At 49.6% G+C, this 25,959-nt stretch overlaps 1 protein-coding gene across 8 annotated transcripts in view; it reads left to right on the forward strand.

Annotated features, from left to right (window-relative positions):
* The window catches only part of GRAMD1B (GRAM domain containing 1B), a 339,519-nt gene that overhangs the window by 120,017 nt on the left and 193,543 nt on the right, over positions 1–25,959 (forward strand). For all 8 annotated transcript variants that reach the window (XM_060251475.1, XM_060251468.1, XM_060251469.1 and 5 more), the window contains exon 2: positions 9,873–9,950. In XM_060251475.1, the coding sequence (XP_060107458.1) occupies positions 9,873–9,950 (78 nt within the window). The remainder of the gene's footprint in view (positions 1–9,872; positions 9,951–25,959) is intronic.

Genomic DNA, 25,959 nt, shown 5'->3' on the forward strand with positions numbered 1-25,959 from the left:
CAAGATCTCTCAAGGCTGTTCTGTTCAAGAGAAGTTCTCTCAGAGCTCTCTCAGCCCCACCTACCTAACAGGGTGTCTGTTGTGGGGAGGGGAAGGGAAAGGAGATTGTAAGCCTCTCTGAGACTCCTTTGGCTAGCGAAGGGCAGGGTATAAATCCCATCTCCTCCTCCTCCTCCTCTTTATTTTCAAGAGGTTTCATGGACTAGATTTCTAAATGCATATCTTCAAGAAATAGAAAATAGGGATAAGCTTTGGGGGGAAAGGTGTTTGTGGAGAAACTCATATCTTCACCCCACAGAAGGAGGAATAATTTGCTTCAGATCTGTTAAAGAGACTAGACAAATATCTTCACGTGCATTATTATGCTAACAGCATTCACAGAGGGTAGAAAGGAACTGCATGAGCATTTTTCTCCAATGAGTCTGACTTATGAAATCTCTGAAGAGCAACCTGTTTTTTTAGATGACCAGCTTGAGAGAGAAGTGGGGGGTTGGTTGTTCACCCCCCCCCCCGCAACTTCCCAGTCAAATCTCGCCTACCAGCAAGTTCTGTTACCAAAAATGCAAATTTCTCCCCATCTTTTTCGCTACCAGCTTAGTAAGTACAGATGCAGGCGGTGCATTTCATGGGGCCAGATTCAACCCACAGCTCTCGAGTAGCTTATCGCTATGTAATCTCTTTCATTTCAAATTCTTGAGCCTTAATTAGCTTGAGTTGAGGGTTGTTTCAGATAAGGAACTGGAAGCCCCCCCCCCCAGCTCTTAGTAAGTATGAGATCGAGGCAGAAAAAAAGTGTCTGATTGCTTAACGCTGTAAATGCAACATCCATTCAGTAGACTTTCACCCACTTTGCTGGCTTAGCTTGTTTGTGTGCACGATCCTTGACTATCGGCCCCTGAAAGAGAAAACCAAGGCACTTCTGGAAGTTCTGTTTAGAAAGTTTAATTGTTAAAAAGGTTGGTTAATTTTTACTAAGGCTATCAGGTAGCTTCCAAGGTTTCTTAAAACGATGTGCAGGGTTGCAATAGACTTGCGATCTCTGGAAGAACCATTGTTGACAGGAAAGGGTTGAATTGGCAAGGAACTCATGAGCCCTTTGGTTATAGACCAGCCTTTGCTAACGTACTGATCCTGGAGATATCAATATGCGTGAAATTCACCTCATCAAGAAATGAGGTAAGGGTCATATTGATCAATAGCGATTTCTGGGCTGTGCCTTGTAAAAAAATATCAGTTCTTCAGGAGCTTATTGGTACCAGGAGAGAATACCATATAATGCAGCAATAGGGTATTTTGATCATTATCGGTGCTTAAAATTTAGAAAACTGCGGGTTCCAGTTCTCAAGGGGGAAAAGGTAAGACGTATCTGCATTGTATGAAAGCGGGAAACAGCCATTTTATCTCTGTGGGTGAACTTGAGTTGCAGAAAGATTTAGGTGAGTTGCTCTGAAGTAGAAGAGTTTTGAGTCCAGTGGCAACATATGAACATATATGAACATATGAAGCTGCCTTATACTGAATCAGACCTTTGGTCCATCAAAGTCAGTATTGTCTACTCAGACTGGCAGCAGCTCTCCAGGGTCTCAAGCTGAGGTTTTTCACACCTATTTGCCTGGACCCTTTTTTGGAGATGCCAGGGATTGAACCTGGGACCTTCTGCTTCCCAAGCAGATGCTCTTCCACTGAGCCACTGTCCCTCCCTTAATATGAACATATGAAGCTGCCTTATACTGAATTAGACCTTTGGTCCATCAAAGTCAGTATTGTCTTCTCAGACTGGCAGCAGCTCTCCAGGGTCTCAAGCTGAGGTTTTTCACACCTATTTGCCTGGACCCTTTTAGTTGGAGATGCCAGGGATTGCACCTGGGACCTTCTGCTTACCAAGCAGATGCTCTTCCACTGAGCCACTGTCCCTCCCTTAATATGAACATATGAAGCTGCCTTATACTGAATTAGACCCTTGGTCCATCCAAGTCAGTATTGTCTTCTCAGACTGGCAGCGGCTCTCCAGGGTCTCAAGCTGAGGTTTTTCACACCTATTTTGCCTGGACCCTTTTTTGGAGATGCCAGGGATTGAACCTGGGACCTTCTGCTTCCCAAGCAGATGCTCTACCACTGAGCCACCGTCCCTCCCAAGACCAATTAGGTTTATTAACATGAAGACCAATGAAGGTTTATTAAGATCAACGAAGGTTTAAGACCAGCCGAGGTTTATTCAAGGTGTGAGCTTTCGTGTGCATTCACGCTTCCTCAGATACACTGAAATGGAAGTGAACAGTTCATATATATAGGCAGATGCCTCTACGTAGGTTCTTTGCATGATGTCCATTTAGTCTGGAGTAGATGTCGTTTGTTGGCTTCATTTTTACTTACTGATTTACTGACTTCCATCCCTAGTTCTTAGACCAAGCTTTTGAACAGTAAAACTGAAAAAACTTAAACAAAACCCATAGATATAATTTAAATAAAACTGAAAAGCACACCTCCCTTTGGAAGCTTCTCCGCAGCCTCTAGAAATCAAGCACCAAAATAAGTGCATTTGAAATCAAAATCCACTTTGGTTTTTCAGAGGAACCAGATAGTGCCTTTGTCAGTCTGTTCATTTAAGTGCTTAATAGATTGTTTCCCACTATTCCTCCCCCAGTTGATATGTGGCTATTTTAGGGTTGCCAATCCCCAGGTGGGGGCAGGGGATCCCCCGGTTTGGAGGCCCTCCCCCCGCTTCAGGGTCATCAGAAAGCGGGGGGAGGGGAGGGAAATGTCTGCTGGGAACTCTATTATTCCTTATGGAGATTTATTCCCATAGAAAATCATGGAGAATTGATCCGCGGGTATCTGGGGCTCTGGGGGTGCTGTTTTTTGGGGGTAGAGGCACCAAATTTTCAGTATAGCATCTAGTGCCTCTTCCCAAAATACCTCCCAAGTTTCAAAAAGATTGGACCAGGGGTCCAATGCTATGAGCCCTAAAAGAAGGTGCCCCTATCCTTCATTATTTCCTATGGAAGGAAGGAATTGAAAAGGTGTGCCGTCCCTTTAAATGTGATGGCCAGAACTCCCTTTGGAGTTCAAGTATGCTTGTCGCAACCTTGATCTTGGCTCCACCCCTAATGTCTCCTGGCTCCACCCCCAAAGTCCCCAGATATTTCTTGAATTGGACTTGGCAACCCTAGGCTATTTATTGTACTTAAGATGCAATAACAGCATTATGTGCAGGCTAACACAGTGGTGTTGATGATTTCCCAGGCCTGCTGTCCCTTTAAATGTCCCTTTTTATTCCCGTTGCTTTAAAGCTGCTTCTACTTCTATGTGCTTAATTAATTGCTTCCTCTGTGGAGCCAGTGCCCAAGCATTTCGTCTTCGCTCTTTAATCCGTTCCTTTCCGGGGAGTATGCACGCATGTGGGAAGTGGGGTTCGATTTTTGTTTTCTCCTTTGAAGTGAAGATGATTTTAATTTGATTTTTTTATGATCGTAGTAACTCAGGAAATTACGAAATGAGCACTGACTTTGCAATCAAAGAGAAAGGTACTTCTTAAAAACTCTCCCCCTCTGCCCTTGGGGGAAAAGGAACGGATTATGGAATTGTTCAGGAAAGTTACAGGAAGCTGAGTAATAAAGCAAATAAAGCAGATGGGAAGTAATGACTCATAAGTAACTGGAAGGGACTTCCTTTCTAGTAACGGCAGTGGAATGTTGAACGTGAGAAATGGGCATTGCTGTCTTTTTGTGGGGAAGTATTCATTTATTTTATTTACTTCGTTTATCCCTCACCATTCTCCTCAAAGGGGACCCACCATGGTTTACATAAATCCTCCTGTCCTCCATTTTATCCTCACAACAACCCTGTGAGGTAAGTTAGGTGGAGAGTGTGTGACTGGCCCAAGGTCACCCAGGGAGCTTCCATCATTCTGTGGGGATTCAAACCTGGTTCTCCCAGGTCCTTGTCTGATACAAAAGCACTGTGCCACACTCATGCTGGTGCTCCCTCCCTTTTAAGTGCTATGGAATCCTTTCTGCGATTCCAGTTTGCTTGTAGTGTGGACGCAAGCAAAAACAAATGTTTCAGATTCCAACATTAATTCATGCCAAATGAATCGAAAAAAGGTGACTTGTGCTAAGACCTCAGTTGCCTCAGAGGATTGCTGGAAGATGTTTCAGTGGGGGGAGGAAGGACATTGTTTTGTGAGCGCTTAATAAGACAGCCAGGGGTGGAATTCTAGCAGGAGCTCCTTTGCATATTAGGCCACCCCCCCACCCCCCGATGTAGCCAATCCTCCAAGAGCTTACAAAAAAGAGCCTTGTAAGCTCTTGGAGGATTGGCTACATCAGGGGTGTGTGGCCTAATATGCAAAGGAGCTCCTGCTAGAATTCCACCCCTGAAGGCAGCTATCCTGACCTGGGTGGCCCAGCCTTGAACATATGGACATATGAAGCTGCCTTATACTGAATCAGACCCTTGGTCCATCAAAGTCAGTAGTGTCTAAGACTGGCAGCGGCTCTCCAGGGTCTGAGGTTTTTCACGCCTATTTGCCTGGGCCCTTTTTTTAGTGGAGATGCCAGGGATTGAACCTGGGACCTTCTGCTTCCCAAGCAGATGCTCTGCCACTGAGCCACCATCCCTCCCCCTTGTTGGAACCTAAGCAGAGTCAGTCCTTGGATGAGGGACCATCATGGAAGTCTAAGGTTGCTGTGCAGAGGCAGGCAATGGCAAGCCACCGCTGCTTGTCTCTGCCTTGACCTGGACGGCCCAGCCAAGCCCAGTCTCATCACATCTTGGATGTTATGTGGGATCAGCCCTGGCTAGTATTGGGATAGGAAACCACCAAGGAAGTCCAGGATTGCTTCGCAGAGGCAAGCAGTGGCAAGTAACCTCTTGTCCGTTGCTCGCCTTGAAAACCCTGTGGGGTTGCCAGAAGTTGGCAGCAACTTGATGACACTTTTACACACCCAAGCAGACACCCTGTTTATTTATTGCCATTCCTATGGTGCCAGACGGGGTCACTGTTGAAAAAGAGGTGACGGAGCACATTAGCACAAGTCATTTGCATGTGCCACATACCCCTGACATCACCAGGACTCTTATCTGGGAGAACCGGGTTTGATTCCCCACTCCTCCACTTGCAGCTGTGGGAATGGCCTTGGGTCAGCCATAGCTCTGGCAGAGTTGTCCTTGAAAAGGCAGCTTCTGGGAGAGCTCTCTCAGCCCCACCCACCTCACAGGGTGTCTGTTGTGGGGGGGGGGTGGAGAAGATATAGGAAATTGTAAGCTGCTCTGATTCAGTGAGAAGGGCAGGGTATAAATCTGCAGTCGTCGTCGTCTTCTTCGGAGCTACAGTGACTGACATGTCGCCCCAACTGCAAAAGAGAAACACTTCAGGAGGGCGTAGCATGGAAGCCCTCAAACTGACAACCTGAGTCTTTATAGCCAGCTGCAACAGTATGCACAATGCAATAGTAATTGCACGCAATCGTAATAGTCATAATCCTAGCATAATTCCTTGCAAAGCCATTTTAAGCTAACTCCGCTTGTTTTAGCTGGGACTGAAAGTGGCATTCAGGGATGATTGGCAGGTGGTAGAATTGTTGGGATGAGAATCAGACTCCTAATCTATGTATCAGAGTTCTTTCTCCACCCACCCTTTCAGTGTTCGGTGAGAGAAGCAGGGAAAGGAGCGGAGAAGTCAGGCACGACACCTTGCTTCTCCCTCGACAATATGCTTGGCAAAACAGCTCTACAAAGCAAAGGTTCACCCAGGCTTTCCATATTTCTGGACTCTGGCTTTCCATTTGTCCAGGATTCGGGGGGGGGGGGGGGTTGTAAACAAAACTGCTGACAAACAAAACTACTTGCAGCTTATCTGTAGACAAACCCTGCTGCTGCTAGCTGCAAATAGAATATCCACCTTCTGAATCCAGGAAGCTCAAACATCGAACTCTTCTCCAAATATCTGACATTTTAAGATTAAGGTGTGCTAGGGTTGCCAAGTCCAATTCAAGAAATATCTGGGGACTTTGGGGGCGGAGCCAGGAGCAAGGGTGTGACAAGCATAAATGAACTCCAAGGGAGTTCTGGCCATCATATTTAAAGGGACAGCACACCTTTTAAAATGCCTTCCTTCCATAGAAAATAATGAAGGATAGGGGCACCTTCTTTTGGGGCTCATAGAATTGGACCCCCTGATCCAATCCTTTTGAAACTTGGGAGGTATTTTGGGGAGAGGCACTAGATGCTATACTGAAAATTTGGCACCTCTACCTCAAAAAACAGCCCCCCCAGAGCCCCCAATACCCGCAGATCAATTCCCCATCATTCCCTATGGGAATCGTTCCTGGAGGTGCATAATGGCTGTGGGGGTGGGGCTTCCCCCGCCGGCCAGCTGGCTGGGGGAGGGGGGAAGCCTGTAAAACCGGGGGATCCCCCGCTGGGACCTGGGGATTGGGAAGCCTAAGATGTGCTTCCAATTATTTGCTCTGGCAGGCCTCATTTTGGGCAGGAGCTCACAGGAGTGGAGCTCCGGAACCTCTAAATTTTATTGTGCTCTTTCTTTCTCCCCACCCTCCCAAAATACTTGCTTCTGGGCTCCATTGTTTAAACCCCCTGTGACAAACTTTATAATATTTTTCCCCACAAAAAAAAGGGAAAATAACCAAAACATATAAAGCAGACAGATGGAAATCTTCGTCATGCAACTGGGACCACATAGGAGAAAGTAACCTAAAAAAATATGATGGGAATAGGGTTTTATTAAGACTATTATAATTCAAGAAGCATTTTAAGGTAGATGCTGAGCTGCTATAATTTAGTATACCTCCTGGTGATTTCAGGTTGTGTGTGGCATATGCAAATGAGTTGTGCTAATAAGCTCCAGCACCTCTTTTTCTATGAAATGAACCCTGGGTCACACCCAAGTGATCATTCCTATTGCCCACCTCACAGGGCGTCTGTTGTGGGGGAAGAAGATAAAGGAGATTGTAGGCTGCTCTGAGACTCTGGTTCAGAGAGAAGGGCGAGGTATAAAGCTACAGTTTTCTTCTTCTTAATGTGTTCACTTTGGTGTATGGCCATCTCCCCCCCACCCAAAACCCCCCACAAAAAACAACCAGCCATGTGTTTGATGGCTGTTTCTAATTTTGTCATCCATAGAAGTAAATGTAAAAATCCAACATAAGAGGAAGCAAATAGAGACATGTTGGAAACCAATGCAGACAGCTAAGGCTCAGAGCCACTGAACATCCCAAAAAGAAGCTGGATATACAACTAGGAGGAAATGCACAATGACGGCCAGATAGACCTGAAGGCAATGGATTTCCCACAAACTTGCACCAGACTCAGTAGGGAACTTCAAAATCACAGTTGTTTGCTTGGCAGGAAGGTTTGCGTGTTTTTCTCAGCAAGGCATTAGTCGATGACAAAACAAATAGTGACATCTTGTGGACAGAATATTTAACTCCTCAACAAAACCAAAATCCATCCCTCTCGACTTGCTTTTAGCTGAACCAGCTACCTGTTTTCCAGCTCTGCGAATTTTCCATCAGGTATTAAGAGTGAAAATATGGAGTATGTTGTTCCACAGACAACAGCAGAAGTGGCTTGGGGGGACTTGAGCAAAGGAGATAGGGATTTCTCAGCAAGGGAATTGTCACTTTTTTGTTCCGTGGGTTCAGGCATCATTGTTGTAAGCGCTCAGCTGGGAACTGGAGAGCCACGCTGAGTTACTGCCATAATGGATATTTGATGTCAACATCAAATAATCATGTAAAATGTAATTTATTGCACAGTGTATCCCTGTACTGTCAGTTAATACAATTTTTAAAATTAAGATTGTAAACTTAGATTGCCTGTGGTTATGGCAACTAGATGATGATCAAGTGGGGAGAACATGGTGGGGTCTATAACCTTGTCTGTTGGGTTTCTCCATTTTTTATTCATCTGGTTTGAGTGTCAGCCTTTCTCTCTGAGCTAGTAACATTCTGCCATAAAAGACGGCACTGTGGAGCAAGGGTGGCCAAACTTGCCTAACGTAAGAGCCACATAGAATAAATGTCAGATGTTTGAGAGCTGCAAGACATGAACGTCAGATGTTTGAGGCAGGCAGGCAGGCAGGCAGGAAAATAGATGGGGGAGAGAGAGAGGTGGAAAGAAAGTAACTTTAACTTTGAATGTATTCTCCAAGCTGCTGGCTGGCTTAGTGAAATGATTTAAAGAGACAAATGCCTTCTCCAAGCCAGCTGATGGGATGGTGGAGGCTTTGAGAACTTCACATAATGTGTGAAAGAGCCACATGTGGCTCCCTGGTGTGGAGTTTGTAGACGATGAAGCTAATTATGATGGGCCAAGTCCTCGCATGGGTTGCTTTCATAACCAAATTAGGTTGGTGGTGGTGGGAGTCAGAATTTCAGTGTTAATGTTGGAGTCAATCAGTCATTTCAGGGGTATTTGGGGAACTGGATACTGTTCTCAAAACTAAGCTTTTAAATTTTAGAACAGAAAACTGGCCCAAGCCAATAATGAATTGAAATTCTGAGAGCTGTGAGAGCATTTTGAAAGCAGACTTTAAAAATGTTCTGCCCCAATAGTCCCAGTTTCTCATTTGTGCCAGCCTCCAGGTGAGGCCTAGAGATGTTGCCATCCTCCAGGTGAAACCTGGAAATCTCATGGAATCACAACTGTTTTCCAGACAACAGAGATCTGTTCTCCTGGGGAACACAGCTGCCTCAAGAGGGTGGATTCTGGGGCATCCAGGCTCCATCCTCAAATCCCCAGGGATTTCCTAACCCAGAGATGGCCACCCTAGTCTTGCAGTTGCTTGTAAACATGTGTTCTCAAATTCTCCAGTGTATCACTGTGGACCTAGAGGAATTTTGAAACACGCAGCTGATTCTATGATGGCTTTAATAAAAGTTTGGAGAGAGCACCATGGAGTCTATCTGGGAGGGGGGAGGAAGCATACTACCTACCAGGACTTTTTTGGTAGGAAATGCCTAGTAGGAACTCCTTTGCATATTAGGCCACACCCCCTGATGTCACCATTTTTCACATAGGGCTTTTTTGTAGAAAAATCCCAACAGGGACTCATTTGCATATTAGGCCATACCCCCTGATGTCACAATTGTTTCATGTGGGGCTTTTTTGTAGAAAAACCTCAACAGGAATTCATTTGCCTATTAAACCACACCCCCTGATATCACCATTGTTTCATGTAGGACTTTTTTGTAGAAAAATCCCAATAGGAATTCATTTGCATATTAGGCCACACCCCCTGGTGTCACCATTGTTTTATGTAGAAAAATCCCAACAGGAATTCATTTGCATATTAGGCCACACACACCCTGATGTCACCATTGTTTCATGTAGGGCTTTTTTGTAGAAAAATCCCAACAGGAATTCATTTGGATATTAAGCCACACCCCCTGATGTCACCACTATTTAATATAGGACTTTCTTGTAGAAAAAGCCCAACGGGAATTCATTTGCATATTAAGCCACACCCCCTGAATGTCACCACTGTTTCATGTAGGGCTTTTTTGTAGAAAAAGCCCAACGGGAATTCATTTGCATATTAAGCCATACCCCCTGATGCCCTGCCAGCCGGAACTGTGTTCCTGATCAAAAAAAGCCCTGCTACCTGCCTATTTTGTAATTGGCTTTGCCACACCGAGCCCCCTTTTCCCACCTAAAGCCTCCATGCGGACCCTAGTTATTAACTAGCCCTAGGATAAGACTGGCGGCGCGAAGTCGTGGTGGTGAATATTTTATGCTCTCAGCTTGTCTAGAACGGATTCATTCTAGACCGCTACCATTTCAGGCGGCCACCGGAAGGCTGAATCGCTTCTCTCTCATGTTTTGCTTTCTTTTCTTTTTATTTCCTGCAGCAGCCAACAGAGCAGTCAACAAAGCAGCCATGATGATGACACAGCCCGATTCTTGAGCCCCCGCATGCGGGACGACAGGTAGGAGCGACAGCATCAGATCCCGGGAGGGGAGGAGATGGAGCTTAGGGGGAGCGATGGGGAGAGAGAGCGAGAGCGCTCATGCCTTACATTCAAAAGGAAGTCGTGTAGAAGGGCTGAGAAATGATGCTTTGCCTGAACTCCCGGAGAGCCGTTTCTTTTCAGAGTAGTCCAGCTTCTCTGATTCAGAGAAGATCGTTCTGGACTAGAGGGACCAGTGGCCCATCTCTGTAGAAAACAGCTTCATGTGTAGGATTGCCAGTTGGGGCCGGAAGAACCCCCACTTTTCCAACTGATCCCCGGACTACAGAGATCAGTACCCTTGGAGAAAATGGCTGCTTTGGAGGGTGGACTCGATGTCATTGTGCCATGCCACGATCCCTCCGCTTCCTAAATCCCATCCTTTTCAGGCTCCGCTCCCAAAATCTTCAGGTATTTCCCCAAAAGCCAGCATGGCAACCCAATACCATTTGGCTTGATCTGCTCCCATTCAGGGCCAGCCCTAGACCCTTTGGCACTCTAGGCAAAGCTAACCACTTGCGCCCCCCCCCCCCCTTCTCTGGGGTCGTTGCGGCCAGATCTTTCCATTCTATCCTGTGGGCCCACAGGATAGAACGAAGGGATCGGGCCACTGCTGCGGTGTGATGCTACAGGAGGGGTTTTAAACTTTAAACCCCTTCTCTGGGGTCACGTCACAGTGGCGGCCTTATTCTTCCCTTCTATCCTATGAGCTCATAGGATAGAATAGACTCCATTCTATCCTATGAGCCCATAGGATAGAATGGAGGGATTGGGCCGCAGCAATCCCAGAGAAGGGGTTTCCCCAGCTCCCGCTCCTCTCAGAGTCTCCCGAGAGGCATGGGAGGGGGGTTGATCCTTTCCCTCAGGGATGGAATTCTAGCAGTAGCTCCTTTGCATATTAGGCCGCACCCCCCTGATGCAGCCATTCCTCCAAGAGCTTACAAAAAAGAGCCTTGGAAGCTCTTGGAGAATTGGCTATATCAGGGGTGTGTGGCCTAATATGCAAAGGAGCTCTTGCTAGAATTCCACCCCTGCTAGAAAGACCCACCACCCAAGAGGCAGGGGGTGGGGCGGGGAAGAGATCCTTTCTCTGCTTTTGGGTCCTAAGGGTGCAAAAACAGGAGGGAGCCCCGCAGCCTGTGCCTCTTGGAGGCTCTGAGAGGCCCACACGGGAGGAACTCAAAAAGGCAGCTACTGGGCAGCGGCGTGACCTCACCAAGTCAGGTGGGAGGCACCCGGTTGGGCACCCCCAGAAGGCCGGCACCTTAGGCAATCACCTAGTTTGCCTAGTGGCAGGACCAGCTCTGCTCCCATTTGGTCCAGACCAATACAGGGGCAATATGCTATAGAAGTTTTCAGTGTTAACCATAAACTTTACCTGAATATTCTCTCTACTCCTTAGTTGCATCACCGGCATATTTTTTTTATTATTTCTGAGCCATTTCTCTAAAAGTCAGAATTCCCTGCATTTCTGCATGATAACACAGAGGGTCCAACACTGACCTGGTGGGCCCAGAGAACCTCTGTAGATACGTCTGAGGCCATAGATATGCCCAGTGAAGGAAAGGTCTCCTGTGCAAGCACCAGTCGTTTCCGACTCTGGGGTGACATTGCTTTCACAACGTTTTCACAGCAGACTTTTTACGGGGTGGTTTGCCATTGCCTTCCCCAGTCATCTATGCTTCCCCTCCAGCAAGCTGGGTCCTCATTTTACCAACCTCGGAAGGATGGAAGGCTGAGTCAACCTCGAGCCGGCTACCTGAAAACCCAGCTTCTGTTGGGGATCGAACTCAGGTCATGAGCAGAGCTTAGAACTGCAGTACTGCAGCTTTAACACTCTACGCCATGGGGCTCTGCCCAGTGAGATTACCTTTGTTTTTTGTTGGAATGGCAGACCCAAATCACAAACTGCTTCTACAATTCCCTTTGGATTGGATGGGAGGAAAGGGGGGCGGGGTGGAGTTGCGAACCTCAGGTTGGGGCTTGAAATTCTCCGAGAATCTCCGGACTAGAAAGGTAAGTTCTCCTGGTCCAAATGGCAGCTACAGATGATGAATTTTGTGGCATCGCATCGCTAATGAGTTCCCTCCTAGGGCTGCCAGCCTCCATGTGGCTGTTGGAGATCTCCTACTGTTACAGCTGAGCTCCATACAGCCAAGATCAGTCTCTTCGAGAAAACCGCTGCTTTGGAGAGTTGTCAATTCCCCGTTGTGGGCAGGGAATCCCTCAGTTTGGAGGCCTTCCCCCCGCTTCAGAGTTATCAGAAAGTGGGTGTGGGTGGGAGGGAAATGTCTGCTGGGCACTCCATTATACTCTATGGAGACCGATTCCCATAGGGCAGGGGTGGCCAACGGTAGCTCTCCAGATGTTTTTTGCCTACAACCCCCATCAGTCCCAACCATTGGCCATGCTGGCTGGGGCTGATGGGAGTTGTACGCAAAAAACCTTCCCTCTGGAGAGCTACCGTTGGCCACCCCTGCCATAGGGTATCAGGGGGAATTGATCTGGAGATATCGGGGGCTCTGGTGGGGGGGCCCTGTTTTTCAAGGCAGAGGCACCAAATTTCAGCATAGCATCCAGTGCCTCTCCTCAACCCCCCCCCCCAAGATTTAAAACGACTGGACCAGGGGTTCCAATTTTATGAGCCCCCAAAGAAGGTGCCCCTATCCTTCATTATTTCCAAATGGAGGGAAGGTATTTAAAAGGCGTGAGGTCCCTTGGCCAGAACTCCCTTTGGAGTTCAGTTATGCTTGTCACACCCTTGTTCCTGGCTCCGCCCCCAAAGTCACCTGGCTCCACCCCCAAAGTCCTCAGATCTTTCTTGAGTCAGACCTGGCAACCTTACTGCTGTGGACGGTAGACTCTCTGGCATTGCACCCTGCTGAGGTGCCTCCTCTTCTCAGACTCCACCCTCTCAACATACTGCCTCCAAATCTCCAGGAGCTTCCCAAGCAGAGCCGGATTAACAATTAGGCCAAGTAGGCACCGGCCTATGGTCCCCATGCCTTTAGGGGCCCCGGGATGACTTTTCGTCCCATTCCCCCCGCCCCCCCTCCCCGGCTTGCAGCCCTCCCAGCTTGCAAGAGCAGCCAGCAACTAAGCTACTTTTTGCCCGACTTGCCTGGTACGGTTGCTGCTGGCGTTGTCACCATGTTTGCTTCCCTCTGCCTCTCCCCTGCAGCTTCATAAAAGGGGCTTTTAAGAAGGTGCCTGCAGGCTGCAGCAGTGGCCGTGGGTGATGGGGTGGGCGCTCAGACTCTGAGGTAATTTGCGAGGCCCCCCCCCCCCCAAGATTTCGACTGTCTAGTGGCCTCCACGGGGTTTAATCCAGCACTGGTAGAAAGTCTGGGAGGTTAGCTGCTCTAAGCCTAATATCTCTTTGGACGTGTGGAACTAATAGTGCAGTTCTTTGGATTTGGGTAATAAAATTCTTCTATTGCTTACTATATGTTGTTGGCTTCTGTTTTCAAATTCCATTCGTTTTTATTTTCCTGCTAGGAAAACTAAGATATACTCAGCTGTATTAATCTTTGGCACCGTCTCTGACAGCGAATACTTTTATGACAACTGTTTGACTAGAATTGAAGCATTTATACCACTGCATCTCATAAACACACGGAATCTTATCTTCTGGCTAAATTGCACCTAATTCCTCTCATGTTAAGAACATAAGAGAAGCCATGTTGGATCAGGCCAACGGCCCATCCAGTCCAACACTCTGTATCACACAGTGGCCAATACACTGTGGCTAATAGCCACTGATGGACTTCTGCACAATATTTTTATCTAACCCCCTCTTCTTAAAATTAGTAAAGCAAACTTCAAAAGTAAGATTAGGTTCGATAAGAAAGACAATATTGCATTATTCCAATTATTTTCCTTTAAAAAAAAATAAAAATAAAGCAAAGGCAATATTCTCCATAGCTTCAGACTGTTTCTTCTCCAGTATATGTGCTGTCCATTGCTGCGGCAATATTGTAACGTCCTTGGTGAAGTTATTGTGCAAAACCAGGTACCGTTGCGAAGACAATTACTGTCGTTGGTGGTTTTCAATGTATGCATAAATGTAACATAAATCTATCAGGCATTGCTACCGGGGGAAGAAAAAAAAGAAGCTGCAAACTGAAGCGATTGTTCGGAAGTCAAGAGTTTGTGAAATATTGTGGACTGTGCAGACATGAGCGATGTCGGTACAACAAACTCATTTTGCCCAGCACAGAGGATGGACAAGTTGAGCATCAGGTCTATGTTTATGGCAACGGGTTACTGATTTTGCGTTCAGCGATGCGGCGGTTTGATCTGAACATGTGCAACAGAAGTGCTTAAGTGTGTATCCAGGACTGGCCCTGGACTTTCTGTCGCCCTAGGCAAGGCTAACTTCTGGGGCCCCCCTGCACTGAAGGGCGGGCAACTGTGATCCGTGCAATGGTCACCTCGAGACTGGACTGCTGTAATGCCCTCTACTTGGGGCTGCCTTTGTCGCGAACCCGGAAACTTCAGCTAGTGCAGAATGCGGCTGCTAGGCTGCTATTGGGGCTGCCCAAGTGGGAGCACATACAGGCAGCGCTACAGGAACTGCACTGGCTACCAATAGTGTACCGGATTCGTTATTAGTTTTAAAGCCCTGTATGGCCGAGGACCCATTTACCTGAGGGACCATCTGTCCCCACACATTCCCCAGAGGGTATTAAGATCTGGATCCCAACATCTCCTAGTGATTCCCGGGCTGCGGGAGGCGAGATTAGTGACCACCAGGGATTGGGCCTTTTCAGTGGCAGCCCCGTCCTGGTGGAATCAACTGCCGGAAGAGGTTAGGGCCTTGCGGGACCTCGCCCAGTTCCGCAAGGCCTATAAGACCGTTCTCTTCCGGCAGGCCTTCAACCTACCGTAGGAGAATTCTGGAATAACCGCCATCCTGGAACTATGAGGGACATCTAATGTGTTAGCACCAAGCTGTATATTGTTTTAATCTATGTGTTTAAACGTATATATTTAGGTGGTTTTATTGTTTTTATGGCTGTGACCATAGCACGCTATGACCTTGATGTAAGCCGCCCTGAGCCCGCCTTGGCGGGGAGGGCAGGGTATAAGTTAAATTAAACATTAAACTGATTAAATTAAACATTAAACTGATAATGTCACCAAGTCACATTGGGTGGCGCCCAACTTGGCGCCCCAGAAGGCCAGCGCCCTAGGCAATGGCCTAGTTTGCCTAGTGGTAGGGCTGGCCCTGTGTGTATCTAAGAGGGTAAAACATGTGCAGTGAGGGGTACATGGACCATCCAGATGGCATGTGGGCTGGGTCACCGGGCAAGATAGCTCTCCTCGTTGCATGCTGAAGAAAGGTCAGAGCAAGGCGTAAACCAATCTGGTGAATTCTGTGCTGCACATCTTGGTACAGCACATATGGTATTTGTCCTACTGTTTATGTGTGGCAAGAAGACACATGTATTAGTCAGGGCCGACCCTGCCACTTGGCAAACTAGGCAACTGCCTAGGGCGCTGGCCTTCTGGGGGTACAAAATTGGGTGCCCCCATGTGACTCGGTGATGTTATCACCTTACCTAGGGGGCCAGACAGTCTAGGGCTGGCCCTGGCATGAGTGTAAATATAACCTGTTTTCTAACTGAGGTTCAAATCCATACTAAGCTTGAGTGTAAGAAGGTTACCTTCCTTTGTCTCTTACTCCTAAGAAGTCGCTGATTCAGGCTCTGCACTTGGCTTAAATAAACTATCAAATGTGTCTGGATCAAGGTGGCCCAGGCTAACCTGACCTCGTCAGATCTCAGGAGCTAAGCAGGGTTGGCCATGATCAGTATTTGAATGGGAGACCACCAAGGAAGTCCAGGGTTGCTAAGCAGAGGCAGCAATAGCAAACTACCTCTGCTCTTCTGTGGCCTTGGAAACCCTACAGGGTCATCCTAAGTCTGCTGTGACTGGACGGTATTTAAATATCACCAGGGGTCATTTTGTAGAAAAATAGGTGGCGGGGCTCATTAGCATAACATTAGCATATGTGGGCCCCCCCCCCAATGCCAAAAGCAACCCAATGCAAGAAAGGAGAGCCCCGGGCAAGCAAGGCCTGCTTGGGCTGGCTAAAGATTCAGCCAGCCTAAGCAGCCTCACTTGCCTGGGGTTCTCCTGCCCCCCCCCCCCAGTCAAAAGGCCAGCTCACTGTGTTTATGCGTGGCAAGAAGACACATGTATCAGTCGGGGCCAACCCTGCCACTAGGCAAACTAGGGGGAGGGAGGGAGGGAGGGAGGAAGGAAGGAAGGAAGGAAGGAAGGAAGGAAGGAAGGAAGGAAGGAAGGAAGGAAGGAAGGAAGGAAGGAAGGAAGGAAGGAAGGAAGGAAGGAAGGAAGAGAGCCCTGGGTGAGTGAGGCCTGCTTGGGCTGGCTAGAGATCCAGCCTCACTCACCTGAGTCCCCCCAGTAAAAAAGGCCAGAAAGCCACCTACCACCCAAAATCATAAAAAGTGGAGAAAGGGTGGCACGGGGCTTCTCCAAGGGTTAATGAAGGCTGGCTGCCTGCTCTCCTAATCCAGGGATTGTTATGCAGCTGCACCTACTATTCAATGGACAAGGTAGGAGAGAAGAAGGAGGGGGGGCTGTCAGAAAGGTTCAGGAGCTGTGCTCCTGCTGAATCAGAAGCCTGGAGCTGCAAGACATGAATGTCAGATGTTTGAGGGAAGGAAGGAAGGAAGGAAGGAAGGAAGGAAGGAAGGAAGGAAGGAAGGAAGGAAGGAAGGAAGGAAGGAAGGAAGAGAGGGAGGAAGGAAAGGAAGGAAGGAAGGAAGGAAGGAAGAGAGGGAGGAAGGAAGGAAGAGAGGGAGGGAGGAAAGGAAGGAAGGAAGGAAGGAAGGAAGGAAGAGAGGGAGGAAGGAAAGGAAGGCAGGAAGGAAGGAAGAGAGGGAGGAAGGAAGGAAGAGAGGGAGGGAGGAAAGGAAGGAAGGAAGGAAGGAAGGAAAGAAGGAAAGGAGGGAGGGAGGGGGAGGGAAGGAAGGAAGGAAGGAAAGGAGGGAGGGAGGGGGAGGGAAGGAAGGAAGGAAGGAAGGAAGGAAGGAAGGAAGGAAGGAAGGAAGGAAGGAAGGAAGGAAGGAAGGAAGGAAGGAAGGAAGGAAAATAGATGGAGGGGAGGGAGAAGGGAGAGAGAGGTGGGAAGAAAACAACTTGCTTCGCTAGCTTAAGAAAATTGTCTGAGTTGATGGTGCTGATGCAGGATGGCAGATGTGTCTTTTCATTGAGTAAAGAAATAACGGAAGGAAAAGGAGTTTGTGTGTGTATAGCGATATGAGGACTGTGTAGCTGAACGGGCACATGAAGGTTGATACCTTGAACAAAACTTTGTTGGTTGTAAAAGTGCTGCTGGACTCAAACTTTGTCCTGCTGCTTCCTGTCTTTTGGCTTGTTGTATAGGGACTGAAGAATGCTCTGTAGCCACCACGGTGGGTGTAGACTTATTTTACATTCATGTCTCCAATTCTCTTATGCTGGAATGACTACTGCTGTTATGTTTCTTTCTGTCCCGTTTCTCCAAGATCTTCTTCGTGGTCTCTGTGCTTCACACTCATGGGATAGTGCGCCTGCGCCGATCCCCGAATCGGTATCTGCAAAAGCCCGGGATTTTTTCGCGCTCGGCGCCACCAGGCATGCGCAGGCGACCCACTGCGCATGCCCACCGGCGCCCGCGCGGCAATCCCGCCAGTTCCTTTCTGACCGCTGCGCTAGAGAGGTTCCCTTTCTGATTCTCCGGTCGGTGAGAGCGATTTTTTCTCTCGTTCCAGCCCGTTTGGTCTTGTAAATAGTTAGTTAGCTAGTTATTAGTGTTAGTTAGTGATAGTTAGTAAAAAAAAAAAAAAAAAAAAGAAGAAGAAGCGTTTTCTTTGTTGTCCGGCGGATCGCCCTTTGGGGTGGTCCGTTTCCGTTTTTACCCCCCTTTCTCTCAGGCGTTTCTGAGCAGAAGGAAAAATTTTTCCCGCGCGACCGCTTATGGAAAGTCGCTGGGGGTTTTTTAAGCGCTGCCGGGCTTGTGGGAGGAAGATTGCCCCTCCCGACGGACATTCCCTGTGCCTGCTGTGTTTGGGGGAGGCGCACAGAGTTGAGTCGTGCCCGCACTGCCTTCGGTTCTCGAAACAGACCAGGAAGAACCGTGCAGCTCGATTATCGGCAGCGCTCACCGAATCGGCGCTTCGACCTCATCGACCGATGGAGGTTTCGGCACCGAAGTCGACCGACACCCCGGCACAGGAGCTTGCATCGGCCGATGCTGCTCCGATTCTGACTTTGGAATTGCCGGAAGAGCGTGGCTCCACGAAGCGTCCCCGCGAGGGTTCGGTGGATGCGCCCGCTACAAAACGCCGAGAGGACTCGGGGACCCGAGCTCCGAAAAAGGCGAAATCGAAGGAGAAGCGCAAGCGACCCCGCACTCCTTCTCCGTCGGAAGGCGCATCGACGTCGGCAAAACCGCCGAAATCGATTCGGGTCTCTCCGCGCAGGAGCCCAACAGCCCAACAACGCCTGTCGGCGTCGGAGCAGGAGCCGGAAATTGACCTCACCCAACGGTCTTCATCCTCAGGCTCACGGCGTCGGTCGAGCAGCGGATCGACGTCGGGGGTAGACGCTTCGGCACCGGTCGTAGACCCGCCCTTCAAGCCCCGACCCAGACGGGACCTATCCTACACCCCGCAACGCTTCCCAATACCACCATGGGAGCAACGGCGGTGGCAGCCTCCCTACTCCAGATACGAATCCTGTCGGTGGTACCCGGAGGACTACCAAGACTGGGAGCAAGCTTCGGAGTTTTCTGCGATGTCGAGGGTCTCGCATCACTCCCGAAAGGCGTCGGCGTCGGCGTCGGTCCCCCCGGACCGACAGCTAGTCCCGGTCGAAGCTCCTCCAAGACTATCGTCGGTACAACTTCAACCGCGAGCGTCGACACCGAGGCTCTCCGAGCATTCCACTCAGCGTGACTCCTCGTCATCGGAGTCGGACAGTGAGATCCCTGATCTGGAACCCTCACCTGGTTCCAACACGGCGGAGGATCTTCCGATCTCGCCGTCGGAAGACCTAAAATCCTATGGCGACCTCGTGAGGCGCATCGCTTCCACCCTCAGACTGCCTGTGACCCAACCGGAACCCGTAGTGGATGACAACGTGTTCGATATAATGCAGAGGAACACGTCCACTGCGGTGGCCCTTCCAGTCACCAAGGTGATTCTTCAGGCCATCAAAGAATCTTGGAAGAAGCCTTCCTCGACACCCGTTTCCTCCAAACGCCTGGACCATATGTACAGGGTTCAGGAGGCAGGTGCTGAATTTCTGTTCACCCACCCACGTCCGAATTCTGTGGTGGTCTCCTCCTCCTCGAAGGCAAGGAAGGTGCACTCCTCCCCACCGGACAAGGAGGGTAGGAAAATCGACGGGATGGGCCGCAAGGTCTATTCAGCGGGGGCACTCGGCATCAAGGTATCTAACTATGCAGCCTGCATGGCTAGGTACCAGTATGCCGTGTGGGAACAGCTTTCCCCCTTCCTCTCTTCACTAAGTGAGGACAAGAAGACGGCGGCAATGAAATTGCAAAAGGAAGGTCTCGCTGTAGCCAGACAGCAACTGGCTGCAGCGAAACATATGGTGGAAGCCTCAGCCAAAGCCATTACATCGGCAGTTTGCATCAGGCGACACTCCTGGCTCAGGTCGACGGCACTGCACCAAGACACCAAGACCTTTATCGAGGACTTACCCTTCGAGGGTGACGGGCTCTTCAGCACTACGACCGACACGGCGCTGCAAGAGTTTGACAAGAGTGTCAAGACATCCAGAAACTTGGGGGTCCAACCTTCCTCCAAGTCTCCGAAGTCAAAACAATGGTCCAAACCTTGGACCAAGAAGCCCTATCAGAAGTTCTCCCCTGAGCAGTGGCGTCCTCGCTCGCAGCAACCTGAACGGCCACCCTACTCCGGCAACGGCAGAAACCGTTATGGGGGCCAGCCTTCTAATAAATCTAAGGGGGCTCGGCCACAGAAGCAGGGGGTTTGACTTCCCGCAAGCACGCGTCATCGCCCCCACTGTCGACCATTCCATTCGCCTACGCCCTTTCCTGCCTGCCTGGGAGTTGATCTCCACAGACAGGTGGGCTCTGTCCATTATTCAAGAGGGCTACAAGATAGAGTTTATCCAGACCCCAAACCAGTCCGTGGTAGTTACCACTCCCCCTTCCCCACCTCTGCTGGCGGAGGTGAGCAACCTCCTACAGAAACAAGCCATAGAGGTTGTTCCACCGGAGACCAGGGTGGGAGGTTTCTACTCCCGCTACTTTCTGGTTCCCAAAAGGGACGGGGGTCTACGGCCTATCATGGACTTGCGGGGTCTGAACAAATTCATTCTATACCAGAAGTTCAGAATGGCTACACTGCAAACGATCCTGCCCCTCATCAATCAGGGGGATTGGATGGCGACCCTGGACCTCAGGGATGCTTACTTTCATGTCAGCATCCATCCCGCGTTCAGGCGTTTCCTACGATTTGCAGTGGGTGCTCGTCACTTCCAATTCAGGGCCCTGCCGTTTGGACTGTCTACTGCTCCTCGGGTGTTCACGAAGCTGATGAGTGTGGTGGCTGCTCATCTTCGCCTTCAGGGAGTCGTTGTTTTTCCGTACATCGACGACTGGCTTCTTGTAGCGAAGTCGAGGGAGAGTTTAACTTCTCACATCGCCATTACTCTGCGTCTTCTCGGCACCCTGGGGTTGCAGGTCAACGTGGAGAAGTCTCATCTCACCCCGTCAAAGACAGTTCAATTCATAGGGGCTCTGTTGGACACGGATCAGCACAGAGCGTTTCTTCCCGCTCAGAGAGCAAGGGACATCATGACTCTGGTACAGCTTCTCCAAAGGCGACAATGGGGCACAGCACAACAGATCCAGCGGATGCTGGGACTGATGGCTGCGACGACGAGCGTGCTGCGCTTTGCAAGGCTGCACATGAGGGGCCTACAGCTATGGTTCTTGCGCCATTTTCGCCCCTTCAGAGACTCACCTCGGAAGAGGTTCACCATCCCATCCGAGGCTCTTCAATCCCTGCAATGGTGGGGGTCGGAGAGCAACATCTGCCAAGGGGCTCCCTTTCATCTACCAACCCCTTCCGTGACCATCGCCACCGATGCTTCCATGTGGGGGTGGGGAGCTCATCTGGAGGACTTATGTGTGGGGGGCAAGTGGCCACTAAAACTCGGCCAGTACCACATAAATTACCTGGAACTGCTGGCGGTCCACTTTGCCCTTCGATCCTTCCGCCCTCTGTTAGCGGGGAAGACCGTGGCATTACTGACGGACAACACCACTGCCATGTGTTATATAAACAGGCAGGGAGGGACAGTGTCTCGCAGGCTATGCTCACTGGCATTAGATCTCTGGAGGGAGTGCCTCCAGTGGGACATTTTTGTGAAGGCTACGCATCTGCCTGGGGTCCTCAACGTACAGGCGGACTCTCTCAGCAGGGGTGCAGCATCCCCACACGAATGGGAACTGCAGTGGAAGTTCCTGGAACCAGTATTCCAACTTTGGGGCTATCCGCAGCTAGATGTTTTCGCCACAGCGTGGAACAAGAAGTGCCCCTTGTTCTGTGCCAGGGGGGGTGCGGACCCGACTTCCCTGGGAGACGGACTCCTTTTTCAGTGGGAGGGTTGGTTCCTGTACATGTTCCCACCCTTACCTCTGCTGACGAGAGTGGTCCACAAGTTAGTGCAGGAGAGACCACGATGCATTCTGGTGACCCCGTGGTGGCCCCGTCAGAGCTGGTTCCCGATTCTGCTCCAGCAGTCGAAGGGGATCTTTTACCAGTTCCCGGCGGAACCGGACCTGTTGTCGGCCCAGGGCGGACACGTGCTCCATCACAACGTGCCGCACCTGAAGCTGACAGCGTGGTTCATCGACCACTAGACTTTTCCACCAGGGTTCAGCAGGTGCTCCAGAGTAGCAGGAAACCTTCCACCCGTGCCTCTTATGAGAGGAAGTGGAAGAAGTTCAGTGACTTCATGGCTGACTCTCTTGTGCCACCCAACTCGGTTGGACTCCCGGCAATTTTTGAGTTTCTTTTGTCTTTGATCGATGAGGGGTTAGTTTTTTCCTCCATCAAGGTTTATTTGGCAGCTATTTCTGCCTTCCATGTTTCGGTCGAGGGTTACTCTGTTTTTGCACACCCGCATTCCAAAAGATTTTTAAAGGGCCTGTTCCGGCTTCATCCCCCCTCTAGATCCCCTCCACAGTTGTGGGACCTGACTTTGGTTTTGGACAAGTTAACTCGCCGTCCCTTTGAACCCATGGCAACATGTTCCCTGCAGCTCTTGTCTTGGAAGACTGCATTTTTAGTTGCCATCACGTCAGCACGTCGTGCGGGGGAGCTCACAGCGATGCGGTGTGACTACCCATACCTTGCCTTTAGGGAGGCCGGAGTTTCTTTGGCCCCGGACATTACTTTTCTCCCGAAAGTGGTTTCCCAGTTTCACCTTAACTTAGAAGTTTGGTTACCCACTTTTTACCCTAGTCCTTCCTCGGACGAGGAACGGAGGCTACATGCACTGGATGTTAAGCGTGCCCTCCTATTTTATTTAAACCGTTCAAGGGGTTTTCGTAAGGATAACCAGCTTTTTGTCTCCTACTCTGCCCCCAAGTTAGGGTCCAAGATTTCGTCTCAAAGACTTTCCAAGTGGCTTACTGAGACGATCAAACTTTGTTATCTGTTGGCTAAAAAGCCGTTACCTGGACCTGTGCGTGGACACTCCACTAGGGCGATGGCCACGTCGGTGGCATTCCTGAAAGGTGTGTCCCTTTCTGATGTCTGCAAGGCGGCTACCTGGTCTTCTCCGCATGCCTTCATGAAGCACTACGCGCTGGACGTGCATGCTCAGCAGAGGACTCGGTTGGGAGCTGCGGTGCTACAGGCTGTGTCTTCAGGCTGACCGTCTTCCCGCCTCCAGGTATGCTTTGCTTGCTAATCTCCCATGAGTGTGAAGCACAGAGACCACGAAGAAGATAGACAGGTTGCTTACCTGTAACTGTAGATCTTCGAGTGGTCATCTGTGCATTCACACTACCCGCCCTCCTTCCCCGCTGCTGACGGTCTCTCTCTCTCCAGAAAGGGGCTTTCAGCGGTCAGGGAGGAACTGGCGGGATTGCCGCGCGGGCGCCGGTGGGCATGCGCAGTGGGTCGCCTGCGCATGCCTGGTGGCGCCGAGCGCGAAAAAATCCCGGGCTTTTGCAGATACCGATTCGGGGATCGGCGCAGGCGCACTATCCCATGAGTGTGAATGCACAGATGACCACTCGAAGATCTACAGTTACAGGTAAGCAACCTGTCTTTTTCCAGGTCTTTTTTGTCACATGGGAGGGAGGGAGGAAGGAAGGAAGGAAGGAAGGAAGGAAGGAAGGAAGGAAGGAAGGAAGGAAGGAAGGAAGGAAGGAAGGAAGGGAGGGAGGGAGGGAGGGAGGGAGGGAGGGATTTGTCCCGTATCCTCCAAGTTTTCCAGGTCTTTTTTGTCACATGGGAGGGAGGAAGGGAGGGAGGAAGGGAGGAAGGAAGGAAGGAAGGAAGGAAGGAAGGAAGGAAGGAAGGAAGGAAGGAAGGAAGGAAGGAAGGAAGGAAGGAAGGGAGGGAGGGAGGGAGGGAGGGAGGGAGGGAGGGATTTGTCCCGTATCCTCCAAGTTTTCCAGGTCTTTTTTGTCACATGGGAACAACTGCACGAGCAATCGGAAAACTACCTGCTTTTTATATAGTTTTGCAAGGGAAAACTGTGGGCGAGTTTCCCTCGACTTTTAGCTTTGGGGGATTTTGGAGGGCCTAGAAATCATTCGGGTTGCCACAGGCTAAGCAATCACCCTCTTTGCTTGTTTCCAGATAAAACTTTTAGCTGGGCTTTTGTCCCTAGTTTATCACGGAAAGACTGCTGTGTAATTTTATGAGAAATGTGGATTCATATATCTCTGGCCCTCTTTTGGAAGTTGATTTATTAGCACTCAAAAGTGCAGCATTGGCATAAAAGAGGTGGTTTTGCGTGTGTGGGAAACGATGAAAGCACTGCTGCAGATGACTTTTGTCGTCGTTTTGGCCAGACCAGCAAAATGTATTGCACTGCCACTCTCCCTTTTTACTGGTACAGGATGTAATCCTACACAGCTGCACAGAAACAGTGGTTATCTGTCATAACAGCCTTCAGCCTTCAGAGAGCCAGTTTGGTGTAGTGGTGAAGTGCGCGGACTCTTATCTGGGAGAACTGGATTTGATTCCCCACTCCTCCAGCTGCAACTGCTGGAATGGCCTTGGGTCAGTCACGGCTCTCATAGGAATTGTCCTTGAAAGGGCAGCTGCTGTGAGAGCCCTCCCAGCTCCACCCACCTCACAGGATGTCTGTTGTGGGGGGGAGGTAAAGAAGATTGTAAGCCGCTCTGAGTCTCTGATTCAGAGAGAAGGGCGGGGTATAAATCTGCAAGTCTTCTTCTTCTATCTGACTTGCCTGGGCTATCCAGGTCAGGTCAGGGCTGGACTCAGACTTTCATCTCACAAGGTTGTTGTGAGGATAAAAGGGAAGAGATGTTCTGTCCTGAGTTCAATGGAGGAAGGATGGGATGCTATGCGATAGGGGGGAAATATGATTGTTTCTGAAAGGGATGCCGTTGACATAGGAAGGCGATCCATTGTGAGATCCTCCCATAATGCCCTGAGCTTCTGTTGATGCTGGAATGACAAAGCTAGAGGACATGCGTAAGCAACTCCTGCATTGTAAAGATAAGGTTAGAAGAGGCCCCAGGTCAATATGTCACATCCCAACAGAGTGAAGCATTACAGGCAGCCATGGTACAGTTCTCCAAGGACATGCTATTCTGTCAGATGCTATGTCAGCTCCCGCTTAACCTGAAGGTTATATTCCAAGGGTGGCCAAACTTACTTAACGTAAGAGCTACATAGAATAAACGTTGGATGTCTGAGAGCCACAAGGCATGAACATCCGATGTTTGAGAGCTGCAAGACAGGGAGGGAAGGAGGGAGGGAGGGAAGGAAGGAAGGAAATAGATGTGGAGGTGGAAAAAAAGCAACTTTAACTTTAAATGCATTTTATTGGCTGGGAGAAGTGATTTAAAGAGAGAAATGCCTTCTTCGAGAATAAGAATGCAGATTTATACCCCGCCCTTCTCTCTGAATCAGAGACTCAGAGCGGCTTACAATCGTCTATATCATCTCCCCCCCCCCCCCCCCATAACTCCTGCGATAGCTATGGCTAGCCCAAGGCCGTTCCAGCAGGTACAAGTGGAGGAGAGGGAAATCAACCCCAGTTCTCCCAGAGAAGAGTCCGCACGCTTTAACCACTACACTAAACTGGCTCTCCAGCCAACACAGTGGTGGGGGTTCTAAGAGCCACGCAATGTGTGTGCAAGAGCCTCGGTTTGGCCACCTCTAAACTGCTGCTGGAACCTGCAGGAACTTAGCCAGCAGCTGTGGGTATCTAACACTTATAATTTCAAAGCCTCCTGCCCACAGTGGTCAGTTCCCAAGAGGTGCCTGGATACCCCTGAATTCTTCCTTAACCAACTCTAGATGTGTCCTCAGCTTGTTTTTGTGGGATGGAACCCAAGAAGCTTGCCTGACTTCTCAACGACAGCAAAGTCATTTCTCATTACAGCTAAACTGATAGATCTGAGCGCTCATTCTACAGAGAGTCATTTATCCCTAGAGGGGCAATTAATAACCCAAGAGAGGGCATGGCTGAGAAAGCTACCTGTCGCGGCATATTCTTTCCTCTTCCTTTCCGTTAATCCGATTAAAGCTCCTCGACAAAAAGCCTTGAGCGGCCAAAAACCCACCTGTTAAGCAGCAGCATCTGGACCTGGATGCTAAACCCATGGAAAAATCTCACAGCAGCAAGGGTAAGGTTTGGAAATCTGCCCGATAAAAGGAGTAAAACTCATTTGTGATGAGACGAAGATGAAAAATTATCTAGGAAC

The sequence above is a fragment of the Heteronotia binoei genome, chromosome 12 (genome assembly GCF_032191835.1).
Source record: "Heteronotia binoei isolate CCM8104 ecotype False Entrance Well chromosome 12, APGP_CSIRO_Hbin_v1, whole genome shotgun sequence".
Lineage (NCBI taxonomy): Eukaryota > Metazoa > Chordata > Lepidosauria > Squamata > Gekkonidae > Heteronotia > Heteronotia binoei.